Here is a 20951-nt window from a genome sequence, read left to right on the forward strand (position 1 = left end):
CGAAACGCTCCTTCGAATTCTCATCTCCAGACCCTCAGGCCCTTATCACTGCGCCAGTGAGCGCAGACCAGGCTAAACGCCAGCTTGCCTCCCTTCTTCTCCTGTTGCACTACAACATTCTTCGATTCAGTCTCCCTTCAACTGGAATAAAGTATTCATCGCGAGCGGGGGCGAACGTGTGGGCGGGACACCATTGCATGCAGCCTGCTGGCGTGTGCAGGTTGAGTTGATACCATTGCTGCTAAGATCCGGGGCTGAATTAGATGTTATAGGTAAGAATGATGGGATGCCAATAGATTTAGCACGAGTTGCGGTTTCGGCGGGACATGAGGAAGTTTCCAGGATATTTCCAGAGCAGAGGGTCATAGAGCTGAGGTTTCATGGTGACGGCGGAGATAGTGGACATGATGAAGGTCATGACAATGGGAAAACGTCGAGGTTTAAGATAAAGTGGAGGCCGAGGGTTATTCGATGAGCGGGTTGAGGATCTCTGTTCGTTTCTTTTCCTTTCCTGATGTCATTAAGTCAGCTAACAGCTGGGGATTTTGTAACTATTACCTGGCTCTGGAAATCCTTCAATGGAGCTTATTGATGTAGCTGAGGGCCGCTTGAACCATTCCTACCTCTACTTTTGCACGTAAACCTGGGAATCGTGTGGAAGAAAAGTATATTTGCATATGCAATTTATGTGTATTTTATGTGTAGTGGTTACTTAGTCAGAAGTTGAGTATGTAAATTCTTACGCTCTGAGGTCAGGTTGGTTTAGAGTGCGCTTGACAAAATGCAAGATCATCTGAGCTTTTAGAATGGTCGTCCAGCTTGTGTGCACTCAAGAAGAAGAAGAAGAAGAAGAAGTAGTGGGACCAGTTAATATTTTTGCTAATGCATCCAGGTGTTATTTGTCTCCCACAATAGATTAGGAATGCTCGCAGGATGGGATGCAATAGCTGATTCCGTCAGTAGATTCTGAGTTGATCACACACTTCTGAGGTTGGGGAATGGATCATGTGCAAAGACTGGAAAACAAAATTCAAGATTGAATTTTCTACATAATGAGAGTTGGAAATCTTGCTCTATATACCATAAGTCTTGATAAGGTATTCAATTCCAACTCCCACCGCTTCATGAGAACTAAGCATCCAATTAGAAATCCAGTGACTCAAGGCTCAAGCACGCCCTTTTTCATGGTATCTTTCGGTTTTTCGATCTGTACAATGGAGGCAGTCCTTCTCGTCTGCTCAAAGTGCACACTACCGTATCTGAGAAGATCCGCAAACGTTCCCGGTTTACAATCGGAGCCACGGTTGTCATCCCAAAGATATCCAAGCGCAGGTATTAATGACAAGGGTTTCGCATGACTAACCTTCTGCATGCTACCACTCGTGAGCACATGCCACACTAGTTGGTATGCAGTCTTATACTCTGGAGATTCGGGATCTGCATTTAACGGTGTAGAAGGGGCATCAAAAGCAGATTGCCCCGAAACCCAACCACAGTCTCAACGGGTAAGGGGTTCTACTTTGAATTCATATTTGTATCCGTGGCGCTGTGACTCGGAGAAGTCCATATCGAGACCAAATGCAATGAGCGGATCGCTGCATATGCCGGAGTGGTTGGATCGGCTCTCCCACAGGTGAATAAATAGATCATGCCACCTTTTTATAAATGGATCGCCCTTGCGGCTAGCTAGCTAACCACAAAGTGGTTTGCCATTACTACACTGAACATCCACGGGACGACAATTTGCCTGGGTGGGCTCTCGTCTTCCAATATAGACCAGCAGAGGCGATCAAGAGAGCGAACAAGCAAGATACCAACATCCATTTATGCACCTCCATAAAGATACAAACATGTGCCGCGCATGAAGTCCGCACTATGTTGGCCGGTGGTGTAAGGCCCATCCATCGTCCCCTTAACGAATGTCTGTGGAAGCATTTTTGCGGGAAGAAACTTTATAACACGTAATTGGGTGAATCGGGGATAGAGTCAAGCTCTCGAATTGTCCATGAGGGGCCACTGAGGCGAGCCCAGCTAACAACATTACGGGCGCACCACCCGGGCATGGATTTGACACCGGAGTGCCAGAAAGCCCATATATATTTTTTTTCTTCTGATGTCACTGGAGTATAGGTATCGATGGAAGAGATGATTTCCTCGTCTGAACGGGTATCAAGGGATTCAACATAATTTAGATCTGCTTGGAATTCAGGAGGGATCGCGAACTGAGGGGTAACCATGGTTTTTAGATTTGTCTGCATCACCAGCGATCTCCAGGAGTTTAGAACTGCTTTCTCTTTTCGTTGCCTTTCCAATATAGGAATTTTCAATCACTGGCCACGTATTTATATTTACGAGGGAGGCTGTTCCCACCGAAGTACATGCAATTTTCAGCAGTTGTTGATGGGACTGAACGCATACCGTTCCCGCCATCCTGTTGCTGAAACAAGAGACTGATGCTACGGAAACAGCCGTGAACATATTTCCGAGGACAGTGCACCAAGCGACCAAGCGACCTCCTGAATCATTCTTGCCGTTCCTCCTAAAATACTCGGTGACTTATCTTTGTTGATTAGTGCTTATTCACGAAGGAAGATTAGTTTGTTGTCCCACTACAGCTGAAGCACACCCATGAGATAGGAGGGAAATATTCAGACTTTGGGTGTAGCGCTGAGACAGTTGGTTCACTATTAGGCGGAACACCAAGTGGTCAGTGTGCTGCCCATCAACAGCAAACTTGTCAATCGGATGTTAAATTATTCAATATCATTCAAAGATCTCTCTGGCTTTGTATAAGGTTCAAGTGGTTGGGTAGATTCGGCACGTGGAAGTAATTAGGGCCCGGAACTCAATTAGTTCGTTAACTAATTACTACATTTAGTTAGTTGGTTAACTACCGCAGCTAAGGTGGTGACTAAGCAAGAACAAGGCACTAGTTAACTAACTAGTTAACTAACTATAAGCGGTTAGTAAGGCACGGGATCTCGGAGAAACTTGTTTCTCCGTCTTCCAGTCTATATAGTTTATATCATTTGAGTTATGTATTGTTAAAACCTCCAGAGATGCGGAAGAATCCTCCAACCCGCTGGATTCTTTACACTCAATATTCCGAAACAATAACAACGCCAAAAACCGAATACATACAAATATAGATAAATAAATTAAAAAGAAAAAAGCGAAACGAAAAGAAACGAAAGAATATCAATGGCCCGAACATGCCCGGATTTGTTTTACCCTCCTTTCTGTGACTGGGATCCCATCATCGCTGGTTATCACTCGCCGGGTTTTGCCCCGCGTGGCCTGAGTCTGATCAGCTTCCCACTGTGCAAGATACAGACGGACTAATTGTTCATCCAAGGGCGGACAGGGCAGCCCATTTGGGTAGTCCTGCAGAGCGCGATCAGTGTTTTCGGTCAAGTAGATCGGCATGTTTTCATACATCTCCCAACGAGTAAGGCCTTTATAGTACTTTTGTTCTAACATTGGCTGGAGGGGCTTCAGACGGCTGGTGGGCTTGGATGCAAGCTTCTTTACCCATTCCGAGTAAGGCAAAGCTTCCATTTTTTGATTGGCACACTGTGCAATGAGCTCGAATGTGTCGTTTACAGAGACATATTTCGAAGAATGCGGGACGATGTGGTACGCTCTGCCAAGGTTCTCGTTGGACGACGAGATGTGTAAAATAGCAGAGCATACGTAATCCACGGGAACCACATCCTTTCGTTGACCGGGAAGCAAAGGGTAAGATTCGACGTCAAAACAGGTGTTGATCAGACGGCAGAGGAAATCATCGGGGTTGCCTACACCGCTCACGGTGTGGCCAGTGACCGATCCCGGTCGATAAATGGCCACAGGAAATCCCCGTTTGATGAGATTCTGGAGCATGTACTCGATCACCCATTGGCTCTGGGCATATCCGTGATCGTATAGTAATGCGTCCAGGTGTGGTAGCATAGGGCCGTCTTCAGAAACATGTGAGACGCCGTTTATCATACCTGTTGGGCCGAAACAGGAAATGCTCGACACGTAGTGAAGAGTCTTGGGCCTTCCAACACTCACAAGACGCAGGATATTTAGGGTTCCTATGACATTGGCTGCTCGGTGAACGGAATAAGGTTGAACATAGTTCACCCGCGCCCCGAGGTGGAACACAACGCTCGCCCATTCTGCAATTTCCCCAAATCGTTCCTCGCTAAATCCTAAATTGTCGTCCTCGAGATTCCCGGGAAGAATAAGCAATTTTGCCTTTAGAGAATCATTCCAAAGCTTGTATTTTTCGAGGATATGGCGAAGACGCACGAAACCCAAGTCAACATTGGGAGCACGCACTAGGCATCCAACCTGATGGACATCTGGCATTTCAAGCAACTGTACAAGCAAGAAAGCCCCGACAAAACCAGTAGCACCAGTCAAAAACACACGCCCTTCCGTATCGCAACGCCAGTTTCGAGGTGATTTGTTTGGGATACTGATGGTTTCCCCTAGCTTAGCATCCGCTAGCCAGAGTTGCCTCTCGTCCTTCTCAGTGAAAGTCCCCTTCCTGAAACTATCGATTACTGCGGCTAGCCCGATCAATGTGGAGTTATCGTACAGGGTTAAAGTGGAGATATCGATTTCGAACTCCTGGCGGATTTTGTGAATCAAAACCGCGGCTTGCAAAGACGTGCCTCCCAAGAGGAAAAAGTCATCGTGCTCCTCAAAATTTGTTATTCCCAGGCCTAAAGTATGACACCAGAGTTGCTGCAAACGGCCAACTGTTGTCATCGACTTCTCGTGTTTTAAATGAAGCCCAGATTTGGCTCTTTCAAGGTACGAGCTGACCAGTTTTTTTCGATCGACTTTGTCATGAGAGTTCAGGGGAAGTTTGTCAATCAGTTCAATACGCGGTATCATGTAATCTGGCAACATAACCTTCAACCTATCAGTGACCCCGACGAGAGTATCTGTCGAATGCAGATTTGGAACAGCGTATGCAACCAGCGCTCCTCCCGTTCCATGGCCGGAAGTATCAACTTTGAATGCTGCCGCATCGGAGAAGCGACCGGTTTTGAGCAATGCGGTTTCCACAGCTTCCAGTTCAATACGGAATCCGCGAATTTTAACTTGATTGTCTCGTCGGCCAACAAAGAATATCTTCCCAGATTCCTCACGCTTGACAAAGTCTCCAGTGCGATAGACCCGGTTCGACACGCCTGAGGTCAGCAACTCGCCAATTTCGAGAAACGATTCCGAGTTTTTCTGAGGATTGTTCACATAGCCACGGCTAACGCCAGGTCCGCCAATGTATAATTCTCCGACTTCACCATTTTTCACCGGATTCAGCGATTCGTCGAGGATGAACGCTGATGTGGCGCCAATTGGTTTCCCAATGCTTATTGATTCCGCATTGAGGTCATCAAGGGTTACCCTGTGAGCAAGAGCGAATGCACAACATTCAGTAGGGCCATATGCATTTATTAACTGGCCCGGTGGTCCCTTTTCGAGTATAGTTTTGACTGCAGAGGGCTGTGCAACCTCACCTCCAATCATACATGTCTTAAGACTGGAAAAAGCTGATGGATAGACAACAGCTGCTAGATTTAGAACAGCGGATGTTGTCGCCATAACTGTAACATGAAATTTCTTCACCGTGTCGGCCAATGCAACGGGGTCGAGGAGGATGTTCTTAGAAACAAGAACAACGCGAGCACCTCGGAGCAGAGGGGCCCAGATATCAACAAGAGAGACGTCGAAACTTGTGTTGTTGACATGTGCCACAGCATCTTCCATATCAAGAGGTGCAAATGGAAAATGATATACAACTTCTAGAACTGATCGAGCAAGGATTTGGACTGCTTTGGGCTCACTAGTGGTTCCAGAAGTATGTATCAGATGGGTCCGGTGCTCCAAGGTTGTTGAAACAGGGAGATTATGAGATTCTCCAGACTGCACTTCACCCAAATTTTCATTTTCACCAGCGACAAATTGGCGGAAAGCAGAGAGGCGGTTTTCGTTTGAGGAATCAACAATAAGATATCGCGCGTTCAACTTCTTCAGTCTGGACTCCAGCTGTTCATTGCTAAGATTTGGGTCAAGGGGAACGCAACTGCCACCGGCGTATATCACCGCGATCTGAGTGACGACGTCGTAGACACTTGGGTTGACAAGAATACCGATTGGCTCTTCCAGAGCAATTTCATTTTTGCGCAGTTCAGATGCTAGGTGGATGCTCCTCAAACGAATTTGTTCATAAGTCGTAATGCAATCACCGTCTACAACTGCTGGTGCGTCAGGGGTAAGGCGTGCTTGGCCATCAAAAAGCCGACCTAAACCATCATCGCGTTGAACAAGATGGTGGTACTCGGTACTCATTATTATATGCGTCGAAAGATAATTAGGGCTGGGGATAATGATATCGCAATAAGTTTGAAGAATCTCGTCATCAAGATCTACTATTTTTGCCTTCGAACAACCTTATATTTACGAACTGGGGGGATCTTTTCGGACAGACAGATTGTACCGTATTTTTCGTCGTTCGCCAACCACGTTGCATTTTTGCAAGGCACTTTTTACCCCTTTGGAATTATGATGTGGCTGCGGCTGATCATCGTAGCCTAACTATCAAACCCTGTTTATTGATCCAAATTTTGAGATATGTACTCTGTACACGCACATGTGTTGTCACGGCATATCACAAATTCGGGTCACACGGTGTAGAATCGTGTTCCAGCCTGCCCTCCACGCCAGCGGGGAAATAAGGAAGTGCGATTGATAAAGAAGACATTTCTTGTTGCAAGCTTCGCTCTTTCGAACGTTTTGCAAGATTTCGAAGCTTTCATTCTACATCGATCTATAAAAATGGCTTCTTCCAGAATTGTAACTGTTTTCGGTGCCACGGGCAACCAGGGTGGCTCTGTTGCTAAATCTCTCTTGGAAAACAAGAACAATTTCCAAGTTCGCGCCATCACTCGCAATCCTGACTCAGAAAAAAGCAAAACATTGGCTGTCCTTGGTGCTGAGGTTGTCAAGGCCGATGGCTTTAAAGGATCGGAGATGATTGAGGCATTTAAAGGTGCCTGGGGAGCATTTGTGAATCTCAATTCCGATGACCAGGTAAACCCCAGATCTTTACCGCTTAATTTTACATTTTGCGAGCCTTCATGTTTCGCCAAAAGCTCAAGGTTGACCAGGTATTTACCGATCCGAATGGCCCGACAGAGTTTGACCTGGGCAAGATTATCATCGACAGTGCCATCGAGGCCGGTGTTGCACACATTGTCTTCAGCTCTGGTCCTCCCTGTACAGAGATGACTGGCGGCAAGGTCCGAATGAAGGCCATGGACAGTAAGCTAGCCGCCGATTGCGGTTTTTCAGCCGGTCACTAATTGCTACCTTGTCCATGAAACCAGTGAAACACAAGATTGAAAACTATATTCGCTCAAGTGGGAAGTTTTCCACCGCCGCATTTATTTGCGCGGGGTGGTACTTGGAAAACTTCCTGTCACAAGAAGTTGCCCCAATTTTTGGCGGTTTTCCCCACTTTCCGGACCCGGAGGGATACCTCACGTTCAAAGTTCCAATGTGGGGAGGGAAGGAGGATGTACCTTGGCTCAGCATGACTGACGATTACGGTGATATCGTCCACGGCCTATTTTTAGAGCCCGAGAAATGGAATGGCTGTGTAGTACAGGGGGTGAGCGATATCCTCAGCTTCGGCCAGTTGGTTAGCAGGTTCCAGGAAGGTATGACAAGAAATCCTGTTTTGCTGTTCCGATACGTTACCTGCACATGCAAGGGGGACAAGATTTGAAAACAGAGAGGCACGGTAATGACAAAGTATTGTAGTGACCGGAAAGCCATCTCGCTTCGACCCGCTCATGCCGTCCTGGGAAGCCTTTGATACGCATGGGATTCACGAACTTGAAGATGTGAAGCTGATGTTTGGGTTCACGCAAATCACCGGTGGACGATATTTTGGCGAGAAGCCCACCGAGTCCGACACAGCGGCGCAGCTGAAAATGACTGGAGCTCGCGCCAGGGGTCAAGCGGGCTCGGCTCTCCAGTTAATCAGCGTTGAAGAATGGTTTAAGCGGCGATTTCGTGTCACCGAAGGAGTATCTGCATGATGTAGGTGGAAACAGAAACCTGCATGATGATAGATAACACTGCAAGATCTGTTCGAGAAAGCGCCATGTTCAAGCTCTGTCCCTGGATTAGCTAGCAACTGGAATTGAAATACCATACGGTTTCAAGTGCCTGGTTCTCTGCATCTTCCTGTTCGCCCTTGACCAATCGAATCTCCAAACACCTTTCTCTGCAGGTTGCTTGGGATGATGCGGCGGAATCCCGTACATATATGTATGCATGGCTCAGGGCAGGGGGCTTGCGAAGCTGCGATCGATCATTCGAAGGCCACGACAGTGTGTGGAGAAGGCTGCTGAGAACACTGGGCTATTTTTGATTTGGCGCCTCGTTGGGGTTTGATCTCTATCGCCAGTTCTGCAGCGGAGACGGGTGGTTCGTGCCTAGCCGCTTGGCGAGAAGTGCCTCCCACACTGCAGCCAAGTCTGCTATCCACGTCAGGTCGAAATATTCTCCGTGTTTCGTAAGAGGCTGCTGGATCCTGAATGCTTCGATTCATGGATCGGATGACGATACTTCACCTCAAAGCTTGAATTATCAATCCTGGGCCCAAGCCTATTTTGTAAAATCCTGGTCAAGATTAATAAATGCTAACGCGGCTTTTCTCACAAACTTTTGGTACCTAAATGCTAGATAGCTTTTCTCTGAATATCACACAGAGTTGCTTCTGCTGTACTGCTATGCAGTTCATTTCCAAATAATTGGACATATAGTGACGAACTAAAATCTGCATGATTTGGCTGATATGTACAGTAGCAAGCTGTGTCAATAGACAGGGAATATTACCACAATCCCAATTTTGAGGAACTCATAATTACACCACTAAAATGACTGTTCAGAATCAGACGGTCAGACAGGAAGTATATACGGTCTTTAATACAAAATATCAGCAAATCCATGTTCTCTCTCTCAAGATTATGTTCACCTCTTTTGCTGTACATTGATTTTTCCTCTTAAATGTGTTGAAACTGAACATTATAGGCGTAACGCATATACATAATTATATACTGTTAACTTTTCCCCTCAGGTCTCGTAAGTACGAAATACTACTACTGTTCGAGCTAATAGTGGATCTCCGTAAATTCCTCAGCAGTGGTTAACCGTGTTTAAAAAACCATAGACCTGCTTCCCATGTCCACGGGATGCATGAGGATAAAAATGCTGTGTACTTTTGCCCGTTGGATACCCCATGTCCAATTCTGAACCGCTATCTGGTGACTATGCATATGATTTACTAGGAAAGCGGTGTAATTAACCCTCTCTCAAATTTAAGATCTCGCTGTGCCACAAACATGGGTAATCAACATGTTCTTAGCGAACTGAGTGTATTATAGGTCTTCAGAGCAGATTTTGAATATGCTCAGTTGGTGAAGGGTATATCTTGTGATGTGTGTGTCTGGACGTACGTACATACATACGTACTTCTGTCCTGCCTCACAATTCTCATGAAAGACATATCTTCTAATTTGTATTCTGCTGAAGGGATTTGGCGGCGAGAATGTCGAGGCTTATTGACAAGGAGCAAAGCAAGAGGCAGCGGCCTATGAAGGTTATTGTTGCGGGACTATGTAGAACAGGAACGATGTGTAAGTCTTCACGCTGAGTCCAGATTCTTCGGTCGTCCCAAATCTTTATTCTCACTTCCCAAGCAAAACTCTCGCTGCAGATATTCACTAAGGTATTTACTGATTATCTTTCCATAGCGATGAACATGGCTCTTCGCGAGTTGGGGTTCAAAACATGCCATTTGACAGAGCAAATGGATGACCCGAAGCGATATTTCACACTCTGGACCGAAGCTATGAATTGCAATTTCTTCAACAAAGGCCGTCCATATGGCCGCGAAGAATTCGACCGCCTTCTGGGTGAATACGATGCTTGTCTAGATATGCCCTGCTGTCTCTTCTGGAACGACCTTCATCAAGCATACCCGGACGCAAAAATCATCCTCACGAATCGTAGTGTTGACTCCTGGATGACGTCCATGCACAAAACGATATTTCCGTGGATTCAGCGCTGGCATACACAAGCCTTGAAATTCCTCGACTTTCAGACGACCCGCCCGATCGTCATTATGATGGAAACATCGTTCAAGGTACTTTGCAACAACGACTATGGAGATAAATGCCGGCAAGCCTATATCGATCATTACGAGAAGGTTAGGAAGGCAATTCCCAAAGACCAGCTACTCGAATACAATTTCGATGACGGATGGAAGCCACTGTGTGAATTTCTGAATGTCCGTGTCCCGGATGGTTCGTTTCCCAAGACAAACTCCGCCGATATGTTCAATGCAAACGTGGAGGCAGAATTCTGGAATACCATGAATGCAACGGTAAAATCGATTGGAAAATATGTTATACCAGTTATTGCAATTTCAGCTGCGGCATGGCGATGGGTTGCCTGAATGTACTGTATTGTACATAAATACATTTTCATACAGAGTGTTTCCCGCAAAAATAAATACATTTCCAATAATTCTTTTTTTTCCCCCTTTTTATGTTCTTTTTCTTTTTCTTCCTCTTTCTTTCTTTTTAAGATCTAGCTCCACGTTCAGCTGACCCCACTTGAAACTGTCACATTCAGAAGTTCCCTTGTCAAAACCGTGGCGGGCGGGATCGGCAGCCCACATTTAGTGCCTTGAGATTGTCCAGACATCTATTGCCGTAGCTGGTAACTAAGCTAGTGGCTCCAACAATGGGCTTTGGACGCCGTATCTCCAGCTTGGAAATTTGGAAAGTTACCGTATATCCATCCATACACACCAGGATCTTGTCACCGCAAGGGCGGAGGAGCGAATCGAAAAGCACCAACTTATTTCCAGGTGGAGCATCCAGAAGTAGCGGCCTTTTGACACGACCGTTAGCTTCGGATGAGATACGGGGGTCCCCATTTGCGAGCATAAGGTGGCAGAATATTCATTTTCGAAGACATGCAGGACTGCCGGTAAATTTTCACATTTGAGGGACACACAAAATCCGCTGTTACGATGCAGTGTCACTTCAAACTTGCCAGAACCCACATGCGATAGAGACCCTCGAAGGGAATCTTTCAGAAGGGCATACGTGTACAGAGTACTCCTATCATCTTGTTAGAGGACCTGATTGGCAAGGGTTCACACACTCTTCACGAAATCCAGGAAAAACCAATTCTTTCTTTCTTCAATGTATTTATTAGAGAGAGTCTAATATTTTATATGATTGAAGCGGTTGTCAGATAACCAAAATTATTTTCTTACCGGAACGTAGAGGTATTCTCTCGAAGCACATTATTTGCCTATGGTTTCCCCGCTTTCAATGGACACTTTCGTTTAAACATTTATTATGATCGATATGCTTATGTCCAACCATTCTTTATTATAGCTGTAGCTTAATTTCTTCTTGAGAAAACAATTTCCCGAACCAAAAATGCAAGTTTTCGCCGAAGAGCAAACAGTAGAGCGGAGAAACACAGTCAGCCCATCACTTGCTCAACCGCTCCCTCGACTGACTCCTTTGCCCTCTCCGACGAAGGATAATGCTGAGGTATATGAAGTGGTAATTGTTGGTGTATGTAGTATATCTGTTGGCATGTAGGTATACGAAAAGCATCTCACTGACCATCGCTTCTTCCAGGCTGGGCCTGCGGGTCTGATGTTAAACCTTCTGCTTGCTCGCTATGGATTGCCTGATTCCTCTCGCCTATGTATTGACTCGAGCCCGTCGGCATTCAAAATTGGCCACGCTGATGCAGTTGTGCAACGTACAATGGAGGTTCTGAAAAGCCTAGATTTGGCCGACGAGATCTGGAATCACGGCCTACGCGGCTATGAGTTCACCAGATGGATCAAGGATCCTAATTCTCCGACAGGCTTTATTCGACAGTTTTCGCAGTACACAACAAGGATTAAGGCGCGATACAAACCCGCCATAGTTATGATGGCACAGGGGAGGATTGAACGAATACTCCGTGATGACCTCAAGAAGTATTCCGCAACTGGTATTACCTGGAACAGTAGAGTTCTGGACACCAAGATTGAAAATGACGAACTGCATGACTTTCCTGTGAGAGTAACGCTTGAACAGAATGGAGAAAAGCGGACCATCAGGACACGGTACCTGATTGGAGCAGACGGCGCGCATTCAGTTGTGAGAACGTCGATTGGCATAAATCAGATCGGTAGTATGGCTGACGATATTTGGGGCGTTGCTGATATCGTGGTTGACACTGACTTTCCCGACATTCGAAGGCCTGTGCACTTTGCTTCTTCGAAAAACATTGTCTCGATAATACCCCGCGAAAGGAAAAACGACGGAGAGTATCTCACACGGATATATGTGCCATTCGATGAGGATGATCTCATTGAATCTGGCACCTCCGGCGCTGCACCCCATACTGAGGAATATCAGCGTGCACGCAGGGCCAAGATTACGCCAGAGCTCATCTTAGATCGTACAAAGGAGTTGTTTCACCCGTATTATATCCGACCAAAACAAGAAATCGAGTGGTGGGCAGCATACCAAGTAGGGAGAAGGTACGCAGAACAGCTTGTTAAGAAAGATGATTCTGGGAATTCCTGCGTTTTTCTTGTTGGAGACGGTTCGTAGCGATTTCAATTCAATGCTTGAACACTCCCTTGGTGTGGGATGAAGGTATTCTAACAAGCATGATGTAGCGTGCCATACCCACTCTCCAGCCCTAGGCCAAGGGATGAATGTTGCCCTGATGGATAGCTACGATCTGGCTTGGAAGCTAATGTACTCAATCAACGGTTTGACTCCGAATCCAGAAAAAGTTCTCGACACATTTGCCCGCGATCGCCTCAAGAATGCTGAGGATCTTATTGACAACGACCGGCTTTGGTACGAAACCCGGTATCAGACAGAGGCTGAGGACCGTGTCCAATCGGAAAATTTTATAGAGGATAAATTGCTGGCGTTCATGGTGGGTACCATTGAGTATGACGAAGGATTTCTAGTCGATAGGAAACTTGGAAGCTTGGATGGAACGATTAACAGCAGCGACTATTCAGCTGGGGTCCTGAGAGAAGGTCGCCGCCTTGCAGATGTAACCATTACGAGGTTTGCAGATGGGGATATCAGACATTCGCAAGACGAGTTTCCCTCTGACGGGCGCTTTCGTGTGCTTGTCCTCTGTTCCGATGATCTTCCCGGAAACCCAGAGGGGGTCTCCGCGTCTGCCCTCAAACATATCTGCCAAAATATACTGTCCTCGTTCACCCCAAAGACGGTAGAACTAGTGGTTTTTACACCATTTGGTTCTCTGTCGTTTGAGTGGACGAATATCCCGCCGTTTGTCAAGCAGGAAGCTGAAATGCGGCTTCATTATCTCGATCCAGAGGGATATGCCGTGTATGGCGTGGACATCAAATCAGGTGCCATTGCTGTGGTCCGACCCGACGGATACGTTGGAACCATCGCAACGTTGGACAACACCGAAAAGATCAATAACTACTTGGAAAGATGTTTGACAAAGGTTGCGTAACGGTGAAAATATTGTATGGAAGACTCCCCGAGGGTGTCTAAAAATTTTTTTTCTCCCTCGATTATCTTCAGCAATTTCGAGAACTGAATTCCCAGGTTGGCTTTAAGCTCAGTAAACCTAATTTCATTAACTACAATCGTAAACGTTTAACCATGCTCTGTGAATGATAAATGAACCCTGTCAACTGGGCATTGTGAAGTTCCGCGAGTATTTTGAATAGATGAACCACCGATGTCATTCCCGGTGTCAGATCATCAGGTTTGTCGACAAAGTTGAGGTTCAAAGAGCTATTCAGCGAATGCTAGTTTCAAATAACCACAAGCTATTTTCGAGAATAAAATAGCAAGAAGGACGAAAATGCTGTGTGTCCTGCCACCGAACGTATCAATGCTTGCCACGACCGCCCCGCTCCCAACGAGCTCCCAATTTTGAGCTCCCATTTGCTAGCCAATCAATCCGCAATAGACAGGTCCACCGAATCAACTACGGTCAACAGGCTTCGCTGTAATAATTCAATGACGGGGAAACCTCTCCGATCACCATGCTTCAGCGCCCACATTTGGATATTGTTGTGCAAATCTTGCCAGGCGGCGGAGTGCAGCTGAGCGTGTCCACCCCGAACTGCGAACATGATGGATAGATAGGTGCTACTGTGTTTTTTTAATCAACATTTCTATATTGCCTTTGCTCTCTCTTCTCCTAATTCCCCCTGGGTAAATAATCAGATGGAGTCCATGAAACATACACGAGAGCCAATACAATCCCCAATTGATGACCTAATCCAACCTCCACGATACAATCAATGATGGGAGTCCCCGTCCTCGGCGAGAACAACAATGATGAAACCACTCCATTGATGACACAGAGCAACCACAGGCAAACCTCGCCTTCATCGTCATCATCATTAGACGGGCGGCTACCATACACAGCCGATGGTGAACTCAAAAAGGCCACCGAAGTGGGCGTCCGTGACGACCGCAGCGAGCATGACACTCATTTCATCGGCATTACTCCTTCAAAATTCTGGGTGGTATTTGGAAGCATCCTACTCTCCATCATCCTGTCCTTTTTCGACGGCTCTATCTTAGAATCCATTCACCCCGTAATCTCGTCGCATTTCCATGTCGCGAACTCAGCTTCTTGGCTCTCTACCGGATTCCTTTTGACCTGCACAGTTTTCCAACCGATCTTTGGTCAGATATCTGATATATTTGGCAGGCGCATACCTTACCTCTTTTCCATCTCGATATTTTTTCTATCCACGGTCTGGTGTGGAGTGTCATGGAACTTCAGCAGCTTCCTTGCTGCCCGTCTACTCTGCGGTGTTGGTGCAAGCGGGGTCACTTCGTTAGGGGCGATTATCTGTTCAGACTTGATCTACATTGAACACAGAGGGATATACCAATCATACATCAGCCTTGCTTATGGCCTTGGGAATTGCCTCGGATTGGCTTTTGGAGGGGTGATAGTTGACTCCCTTGGCTGGAGAGCAGTCTTTGGAATACAATTGCCAATGCTATGTGCTCTTTTTATTGCCGTATATTTTACGCTGCCATCGAACCTGGGGCCTCAGCTAGCACGCGAGCGAAACATCAGCATGAGAGAAGCGCTTAGGACCATAGACATTGCTGGCTCTGTTTTCCTGGTTGTTGGAGTTACTGCTTTGATGATGGGAATGAATTTAGGCGGCAATGTCTTTCCTTGGAGACACCCAATTGTTATCTCTTCCTTGGCCATATTCTGTCTCATTTCGGTTCCCTTCATAAAAGCCGAACAATCGACATCCAAGCCGGCAATCCCATTATCACTTTTAACAAATGCGCCGCATGCAAATTTGATATTGGGGAACTTTCTTGTTGGTATCTCCATCAACACAATATTGTTCAACGCACCTCTTTTCTTTCAGGCGGTAAAGCTGGAATCACCAACCAATTCCGGCCTACGTCTTCTTCCAGCCTCCGCTGGTCTGATGGTTGCTAGCCTTCTAACCGGCGTCTTTATGACAAAAACCAAGCTGCTGAAACCAATACTGCTTGGAGGAGTATTTTGGCTAATTTGCAGTTGTGCTTTCTCGGGGATGATTAGTAGCAGGGTCCCAGATTGGGTGTCTGTGACTTTAATTTCAATGGCGGCATTTAGCCAGGGAGCTTTATATCCGCCAACAATGATGGGTGTCCTGTCAACCAACGCCCAAGAGGATCAGGCCGTCATCACAACCACCCTTTCTCTACTCCGTTCGCTAGGATGGGTTATGGGCGTGGCAATCAGTAGCTTAGTCCTACAAAACTCTCTGAGCACTTTTCTTCGCCAAACAGTTACCGGTCCCGATAAGGCAGATATAATTCTCCGTGTCCGGGGGTCTATCGCGGAGATTGCTAAATTGGACACGATTCATAAGGGCCAGGGTGAGTGTTTCTGTTCCTTTCTTAAAATTCTCAGAGAAATAACTAACTGATGACGACATTTACAGTCACCAGCGCATATGAAATGGCGCTTCGAATAACCTTTTTATCAAGTTTACTTTGGGCAATCTTAGTTCTCATTTTAGTCATACCCGTCAGATTGCCTCGTCTGGGACACAAAAAGTAATCCCCAGTGTTTGTGTAAAGAACTGAGCACTTCAAAATTTCGCAGCCTTGAGACGGATTGTAGCCGCTCACGCTTCGCCATTCTCAATGCAAGCCCGTTCGTTGTGTAATATATCCTTGTTCTCATCCTTATATCATCCGTGGATCTGGTTTATTTCATCACAGAGTTTAAAATTATAATATGTAATTGTCATAACCATACTGAAAACTCAAATTATTTTAAATTGGTACAAGGTCCTTTCGCGCTTACTGCAATCTAGATGATTTGATAAATTGGCTCAATACGTTATTTGACTTTTCTTTTTTCCTTTTCCACGCGTTCGAATTGTAGGTGGGAGTGTAACTGCATCACTAAAAAAGCGCCTTCGTATTGATGCATGCCCGAATACAATGCACTCGTGTTTGGGTTGGCACACGGGAACGTAAGTTTCTTCTGCAAGAATTAATTAAGGGATTATTATGCGTGACATCCGGTCTCAATGTTAAGTCACACTGCATGTGGGAGAACTTCCCCTCCTAACTTCAAAATTGAGCAGTTTGGAAAGTTGGCCAGGATGATATGTAGACCGATGTTTTCTTATAAATTAATTGATTAATTAAAATACAATAAAATAAAAAACACACCCCCAATATTGACAGCAAAGGCAACATGTCTTCAGGAGTTAGAGAACCTCATTGCTGATGGACAGCGTCTTCTTTTTCAGATTTTCAGCATACAATAAAGAGACAATTACCTGTTACCTGTTTCTGTGCGTCAAAATTCTCGCCCAACCTTGATTCCCATACTGCGAGAATGGCAAGCAGCGACTCGGAAGGGCGCAAGAGCACCTTTTACGATTCCGCATATCTTGCAGAATACTATGATCTATGGGCCGAGAAGAATGCCAAAAACTTGGATACCAAGGATGGCACACCAATCTACACGTCTATCCTCAAGAACGCTCTCTCCACGCGATCTCCTCCACCCTCAATTGATGTCCCGTTTTCTATCCTCGACATTGGCACCGGGACAGGTCGTGTCCTCATCAATCTGGCCAATGATGGCGAGAGAGACAGCCTCGATCTCTCAAACGCACATTTCATCGGCGTGGACAACGAACCAGCCATGCTCGGCCGTGCAGAGAAGGCACAGGCGACGCTGTCAAGTATGGCCCGAGTCGGCAAAGTGGAATGGGTTTTAGGGGAGGCGGCAGATGTGGCATCAGCGACAACACTGAAGGGATATGCCGGAGGGATCGACCTCCTTTTCTTTGCAGCGGGGAGTATTAGTCACCTCATCGGCGCTGACGAGCCGCAACAATTTCTTGCCCAGGTAGCTGCGCTTCTTCGTCCCGGCTCCGGCCGGGCGTATCTCCCCATTGTCAACGATCTGATTGCGAAGAGGTCAATTACCAAGGAACCCGTGGTCGAAAGGACGTGGGTGAAGCTGCAGGAGGCTGAAGGCTTCCCCAGTAAGGCGTTCCCAGATATTGTCTATAGAAAGTATCCCGTCGACGACTCCAAAATGGAAGGATGTGTAAAGACAGACTACCATACCTTCCACGCCATCCGGAAACTGGCGACCGGCGAGGAAGAAGTGATTCAGAAGGACAGAATCGTGTTCTCACTACGTGTGTGGGAGGAGCCAGAATTTTTGGAATGGGCTAACAGTGCTGGATTGGAATGCATCGACACGTTCCACGGTTTGCGGGACACCTGTTACGTCTTGAAGCTTCAGAGTTAGAATTTTTCTATCCTTTTTGTTTGTGGAATTTGTTCCGCATGGTGGTCCGACGCGGGCACCAGGGGGGTCGCGCTCGCTGTCCCTTGGTGTTGATTTTCCGCCTTGTCTTCGTCATATGGGGCATTCCATAACCAGAAGGCCAAAAAATTATTAATGGCCTGGTTAGGGAAGAATTAGATATGTCTGTAAATGTTCGTTTCTCCTGGAATATCATATACGCTTCTCGCTCGTACATCGTCAGATTCAATGAGGCAAATAAAATTATCACCAGCAGACAAGATAAGAACGGAAGATAGGGGATGCAGCATATTCATAACTCTACCTCGACCCACGTTTTAATAACCTGTTTATTTCATTTTCATCCCAACATGTCCACTGGCGAGTGGGGATATCTGCAGATGTTTGAGTTTGGCAGAATGAAATTTGCTGACGGGCCTTGGTATGAAGCCGGCTTGGCGGGCGGAGCGGGTCTTACCCCGGACCGTACCATGGTTCCCTTCCGAAACTCTCATCCAGACCTAAAATCCTAAAATCAACGTCGCGCATCAACGAAGCGTCTCCCTTACCCAATGAACGACAGCGGGTTGCCAGTAAAAATAGTGATATGTCCCCCCCATTGCGTATTTGAGCCCGGAAGCTATCCCATGCTTTTGATATGTTTTTGGGCCTTTTAACCCGTACCTGGCCGTCATCCATCACTGCTGGGACTGGCGAACATTGGAATGACGGTATCAGGAGCCTATATTACATTGTCATGGATCGATATCGTTCGCTATTCATAACGGGATGTTGAATGCAATAATAATACCAAAAATAATCATCTGACTTTTCAAAAAGAAAAACAAAGAAAAAAAAATAGGGTCGAGTTTTGGGCATCTCAAGAAGTCGAGAAAACCAACCCATGCTGCATGCTAAGAGAAATCAGCCTGACGTTTTCACACTGAACTCTTGGGGGGTTCGAGTTTTGTTTGACAGGCCTCCAACGAAGTAAGCGAGCAATTGAAACATGCATTATTGAGATTTGGCGGATTTGTTTTGTCCCCGATGTGTTACCAACGTACGGCCTTTTAGTTCATGCAGAGGAGAGGGGGGAAAGAGAGCATGCTTGGCTGATTATGCGTATCTAACTGTGCTGACAGCTTTCTGACCCCGCGGAAGATGTCGTTGTCCCATGTTATTGCCTGAGGCAATTGATAGCTTTAAATTCCCCCAAAGAGCCCCACTCTATTCAAAGTGGCTTAACGTATCCGACTTGAAGACAATGGTGCAGTCTTCGCAGTCCGGAAAGAACCATCGCTCCCCTGGATTCAAGTCTTCTCTATATACATAAAACCTATAGGTGCGGGCTCATGATCTCTCTTCCCTATCCCCATCTCCAATCATAGCAGACGATGGTTAAATAAACCTAGCTATCTAATGGACTCTTCTTCTGCATACTTTCTGTGGATCACCAATTTGAGAGCAGCGACGTCCGGCAGCTACTCAACTAATCAGCATTCGAATCCTTTGGGCCCTTCAAAATCTCTTAAACTTTTGAGTCAAACGATCATATACAAATGATTTCGCAATGTACAGTCATTTCATGTGGATTAGCGTAGCAAGGCGCCCCTGTCCAGCTCATTTGGGAATGTATGAAGAAACTGTGTCTATCACATCCCAAGTGAGGAAAGTAGTCAGCAGTGGCATAACTTGTCGCGGAACACGCTCACGAAGACCAATGAGTGTTTGCATATGAGAAATTACGTTGGAAGCACCCCACAGTCCCACTTCTCAAGATCACCACAAGGATCTCAAAAAACTACCAACTTGGGAATCCCCGTACGTCCTCTCATCCGCAAGTCGATCATCATTTCAAACACGAACGCGTCTCCTGTAAGATTCCATACCCGAAAGCTCAACTCAGAAGGGAGCGGAACTCCGCAATGGTGTAGCGGATCCATGCCTTCAATCCTTCTATTTGGCTACTCCATTCAACTACTGGAGGCTTGGAATATCCTGAGGAATGACTGAATGAATGGATGACGGTGTTAAACTGTTCCACATTCGGGGTGGAGACTGTGGGCTTGCCGGCTGCGGCAGCATCAACATTAGAGCAGAGATCTCTGATACGGTCCAGATACCAGTGATATCTCCCACAGACTGCCGAATAGGAAGGGTTGGGGGTAATGACTGTGAGTGGGACTTTTTGCAAGTTGGTTTTATATGGTCTTTCGGGAGGGGAGCAACCACAGAACCCCAGAACTCCGGAACCCCGGAACCTGCCGGCAATGCCCTCGGAACGCTACAGGACCACGAGTGTAATAGTTATCAATTATCAGAAAGAGAGCATCTCAACCACTATCCTTTACGTGACCTACATTGGTCATGTTGGATGATCAGAGTTAAGGCCCCACCGCAATCAACAGTTAAAAGATAACATGCCAGAATTAAAAACAATTCACAAAGGACTAAACCATCCCAGGCGGCGGTGAAAATATTTACATGATATGGATGGAAATATGGATGCCACTACAAACCCGATTGCTTTCTGGTGCTAACTTTGGTTCACTGAAGCGTATTAACTGATTCAAGTTCCCATTTGCATGAGGTGATTAGATCCTTGGAGCCCCAATATCGAACGCAGGAGGCGGAATTTGTCGAGTGGCGATGCGGGAGTGGCCGAAAGCCACGGCGCTATAACTCAACCAAGTTAGGTAGTTTAAGGTATATTTAACTCCCGCCAGGGTTACATTCGAACGTGCTTTTTAAAGTTGGGCCCACTTTTTAAACCACGATTAACTCTAAATCACCCTCCCACGCAGATTACTAATACGGATATCCCGATTCAACCCTTTTACCTATTATATACCCAGGGTGGATTAGGACTAGGGAGGGAGGAATCGGGTTTGTAAAGGGGTAAACTAGCGGGGTAGGTGACATCACTCTTTTTCACTGCCAAGAGCATAATTAGAACAATATACTGAAATTAGATGGAGATGGGGTGTTCTTTTTTTGTGTGTGTTGTGTGAGACTGGATGCAAGTCTTAAATGGAAGAAGG

The 20951-nt window shown here is 46.2% G+C and overlaps 13 protein-coding genes across 13 annotated transcripts in view; 7 read left to right on the forward strand and 6 right to left on the reverse strand.

Annotated features, from left to right (window-relative positions):
* Window positions 1-475, forward strand: part of PAAG_11299 (hypothetical protein) — a gene marked incomplete at both ends in the record, with an annotated part of 2726 nt that extends 2251 nt beyond the window's left edge. Inside the window, one exon of the mRNA XM_015846972.1 lies at window positions 131-475. Within this exon, the coding sequence (XP_015703394.1) occupies window positions 131-475 (345 nt within the window). The remainder of the gene's footprint in view (window positions 1-130) is intronic.
* Window positions 476-1159: 684 nt separating this feature from the next.
* PAAG_11300 (hypothetical protein) lies at window positions 1160-1935 on the reverse strand (the record flags this gene model as incomplete). The annotated part of the gene is made up of 3 exons (XM_002796490.2): window positions 1160-1437; window positions 1504-1686; window positions 1851-1935. 3 exons carry the CDS (start codon window positions 1933-1935, stop codon window positions 1160-1162), a joined length of 546 nt encoding a protein of 181 aa, XP_002796536.2.
* Window positions 1936-1952: 17 nt separating this feature from the next.
* Window positions 1953-2237, reverse strand: PAAG_11301 (hypothetical protein; the record flags this gene model as incomplete). Its single annotated transcript, XM_015846973.1, has 1 exon — window positions 1953-2237. One exon carries the CDS (start codon window positions 2235-2237, stop codon window positions 1953-1955), a length of 285 nt encoding a protein of 94 aa, XP_015703395.1.
* A 961-nt stretch (window positions 2238-3198) lies between these two features.
* Window positions 3199-6348, reverse strand: PAAG_01545 (D-alanine-poly(phosphoribitol) ligase subunit 1; the record flags this gene model as incomplete). Its single annotated transcript, XM_015844376.1, has 1 exon — window positions 3199-6348. One exon carries the CDS (start codon window positions 6346-6348, stop codon window positions 3199-3201), a length of 3150 nt encoding a protein of 1049 aa, XP_015701284.1.
* Window positions 6349-6834: 486 nt separating this feature from the next.
* On the forward strand, window positions 6835-8102 carry PAAG_01546 (hypothetical protein; the record flags this gene model as incomplete). Its single annotated transcript, XM_002796492.1, has 4 exons — window positions 6835-7089; window positions 7167-7320; window positions 7386-7718; window positions 7822-8102. The coding sequence occupies 4 exons, from the start codon at window positions 6835-6837 to the stop codon at window positions 8100-8102; spliced, it is 1023 nt and encodes a 340-aa protein (XP_002796538.1).
* Window positions 8103-9616: 1514 nt separating this feature from the next.
* On the forward strand, window positions 9617-10525 carry PAAG_01547 (hypothetical protein; the record flags this gene model as incomplete). Its single annotated transcript, XM_002796493.1, has 2 exons — window positions 9617-9704; window positions 9822-10525. The coding sequence occupies 2 exons, from the start codon at window positions 9617-9619 to the stop codon at window positions 10523-10525; spliced, it is 792 nt and encodes a 263-aa protein (XP_002796539.1).
* A 190-nt stretch (window positions 10526-10715) lies between these two features.
* Window positions 10716-11021, reverse strand: PAAG_11302 (hypothetical protein; the record flags this gene model as incomplete). Its single annotated transcript, XM_015846974.1, has 1 exon — window positions 10716-11021. One exon carries the CDS (start codon window positions 11019-11021, stop codon window positions 10716-10718), a length of 306 nt encoding a protein of 101 aa, XP_015703396.1.
* A 504-nt stretch (window positions 11022-11525) lies between these two features.
* Window positions 11526-13602, forward strand: PAAG_01548 (phenol 2-monooxygenase; the record flags this gene model as incomplete). Its single annotated transcript, XM_015844377.1, has 3 exons — window positions 11526-11666; window positions 11733-12696; window positions 12773-13602. 3 exons carry the CDS (start codon window positions 11526-11528, stop codon window positions 13600-13602), a joined length of 1935 nt encoding a protein of 644 aa, XP_015701285.1.
* A 451-nt stretch (window positions 13603-14053) lies between these two features.
* Window positions 14054-14233, reverse strand: PAAG_11303 (hypothetical protein; the record flags this gene model as incomplete). Its single annotated transcript, XM_015846975.1, has 1 exon — window positions 14054-14233. One exon carries the CDS (start codon window positions 14231-14233, stop codon window positions 14054-14056), a length of 180 nt encoding a protein of 59 aa, XP_015703397.1.
* A 174-nt stretch (window positions 14234-14407) lies between these two features.
* Window positions 14408-16191, forward strand: PAAG_01549 (multidrug resistance protein fnx1; the record flags this gene model as incomplete). The annotated part of the gene is made up of 2 exons (XM_002796495.1): window positions 14408-16007; window positions 16073-16191. 2 exons carry the CDS (start codon window positions 14408-14410, stop codon window positions 16189-16191), a joined length of 1719 nt encoding a protein of 572 aa, XP_002796541.1.
* Window positions 16192-16983: 792 nt separating this feature from the next.
* Window positions 16984-17913, forward strand: PAAG_01550 (hypothetical protein; the record flags this gene model as incomplete). Its single annotated transcript, XM_002796496.2, has 1 exon — window positions 16984-17913. One exon carries the CDS (start codon window positions 16984-16986, stop codon window positions 17911-17913), a length of 930 nt encoding a protein of 309 aa, XP_002796542.2.
* A 368-nt stretch (window positions 17914-18281) lies between these two features.
* Window positions 18282-18541, forward strand: PAAG_01551 (hypothetical protein; the record flags this gene model as incomplete). Its single annotated transcript, XM_002796497.2, has 2 exons — window positions 18282-18295; window positions 18361-18541. 2 exons carry the CDS (start codon window positions 18282-18284, stop codon window positions 18539-18541), a joined length of 195 nt encoding a protein of 64 aa, XP_002796543.2.
* Window positions 18542-19807: 1266 nt separating this feature from the next.
* On the reverse strand, window positions 19808-20279 carry PAAG_01552 (hypothetical protein; the record flags this gene model as incomplete). The annotated part of the gene is made up of 2 exons (XM_015844378.1): window positions 19808-20194; window positions 20271-20279. The coding sequence occupies 2 exons, from the start codon at window positions 20277-20279 to the stop codon at window positions 19808-19810; spliced, it is 396 nt and encodes a 131-aa protein (XP_015701286.1).
* Window positions 20280-20951: the final 672 nt, after the last annotated feature.

Source organism: Paracoccidioides lutzii, assembly GCF_000150705.2.
Source record: "Paracoccidioides lutzii Pb01 unplaced genomic scaffold supercont2.3, whole genome shotgun sequence".
Taxonomy (NCBI): domain Eukaryota; kingdom Fungi; phylum Ascomycota; class Eurotiomycetes; order Onygenales; family Ajellomycetaceae; genus Paracoccidioides; species Paracoccidioides lutzii.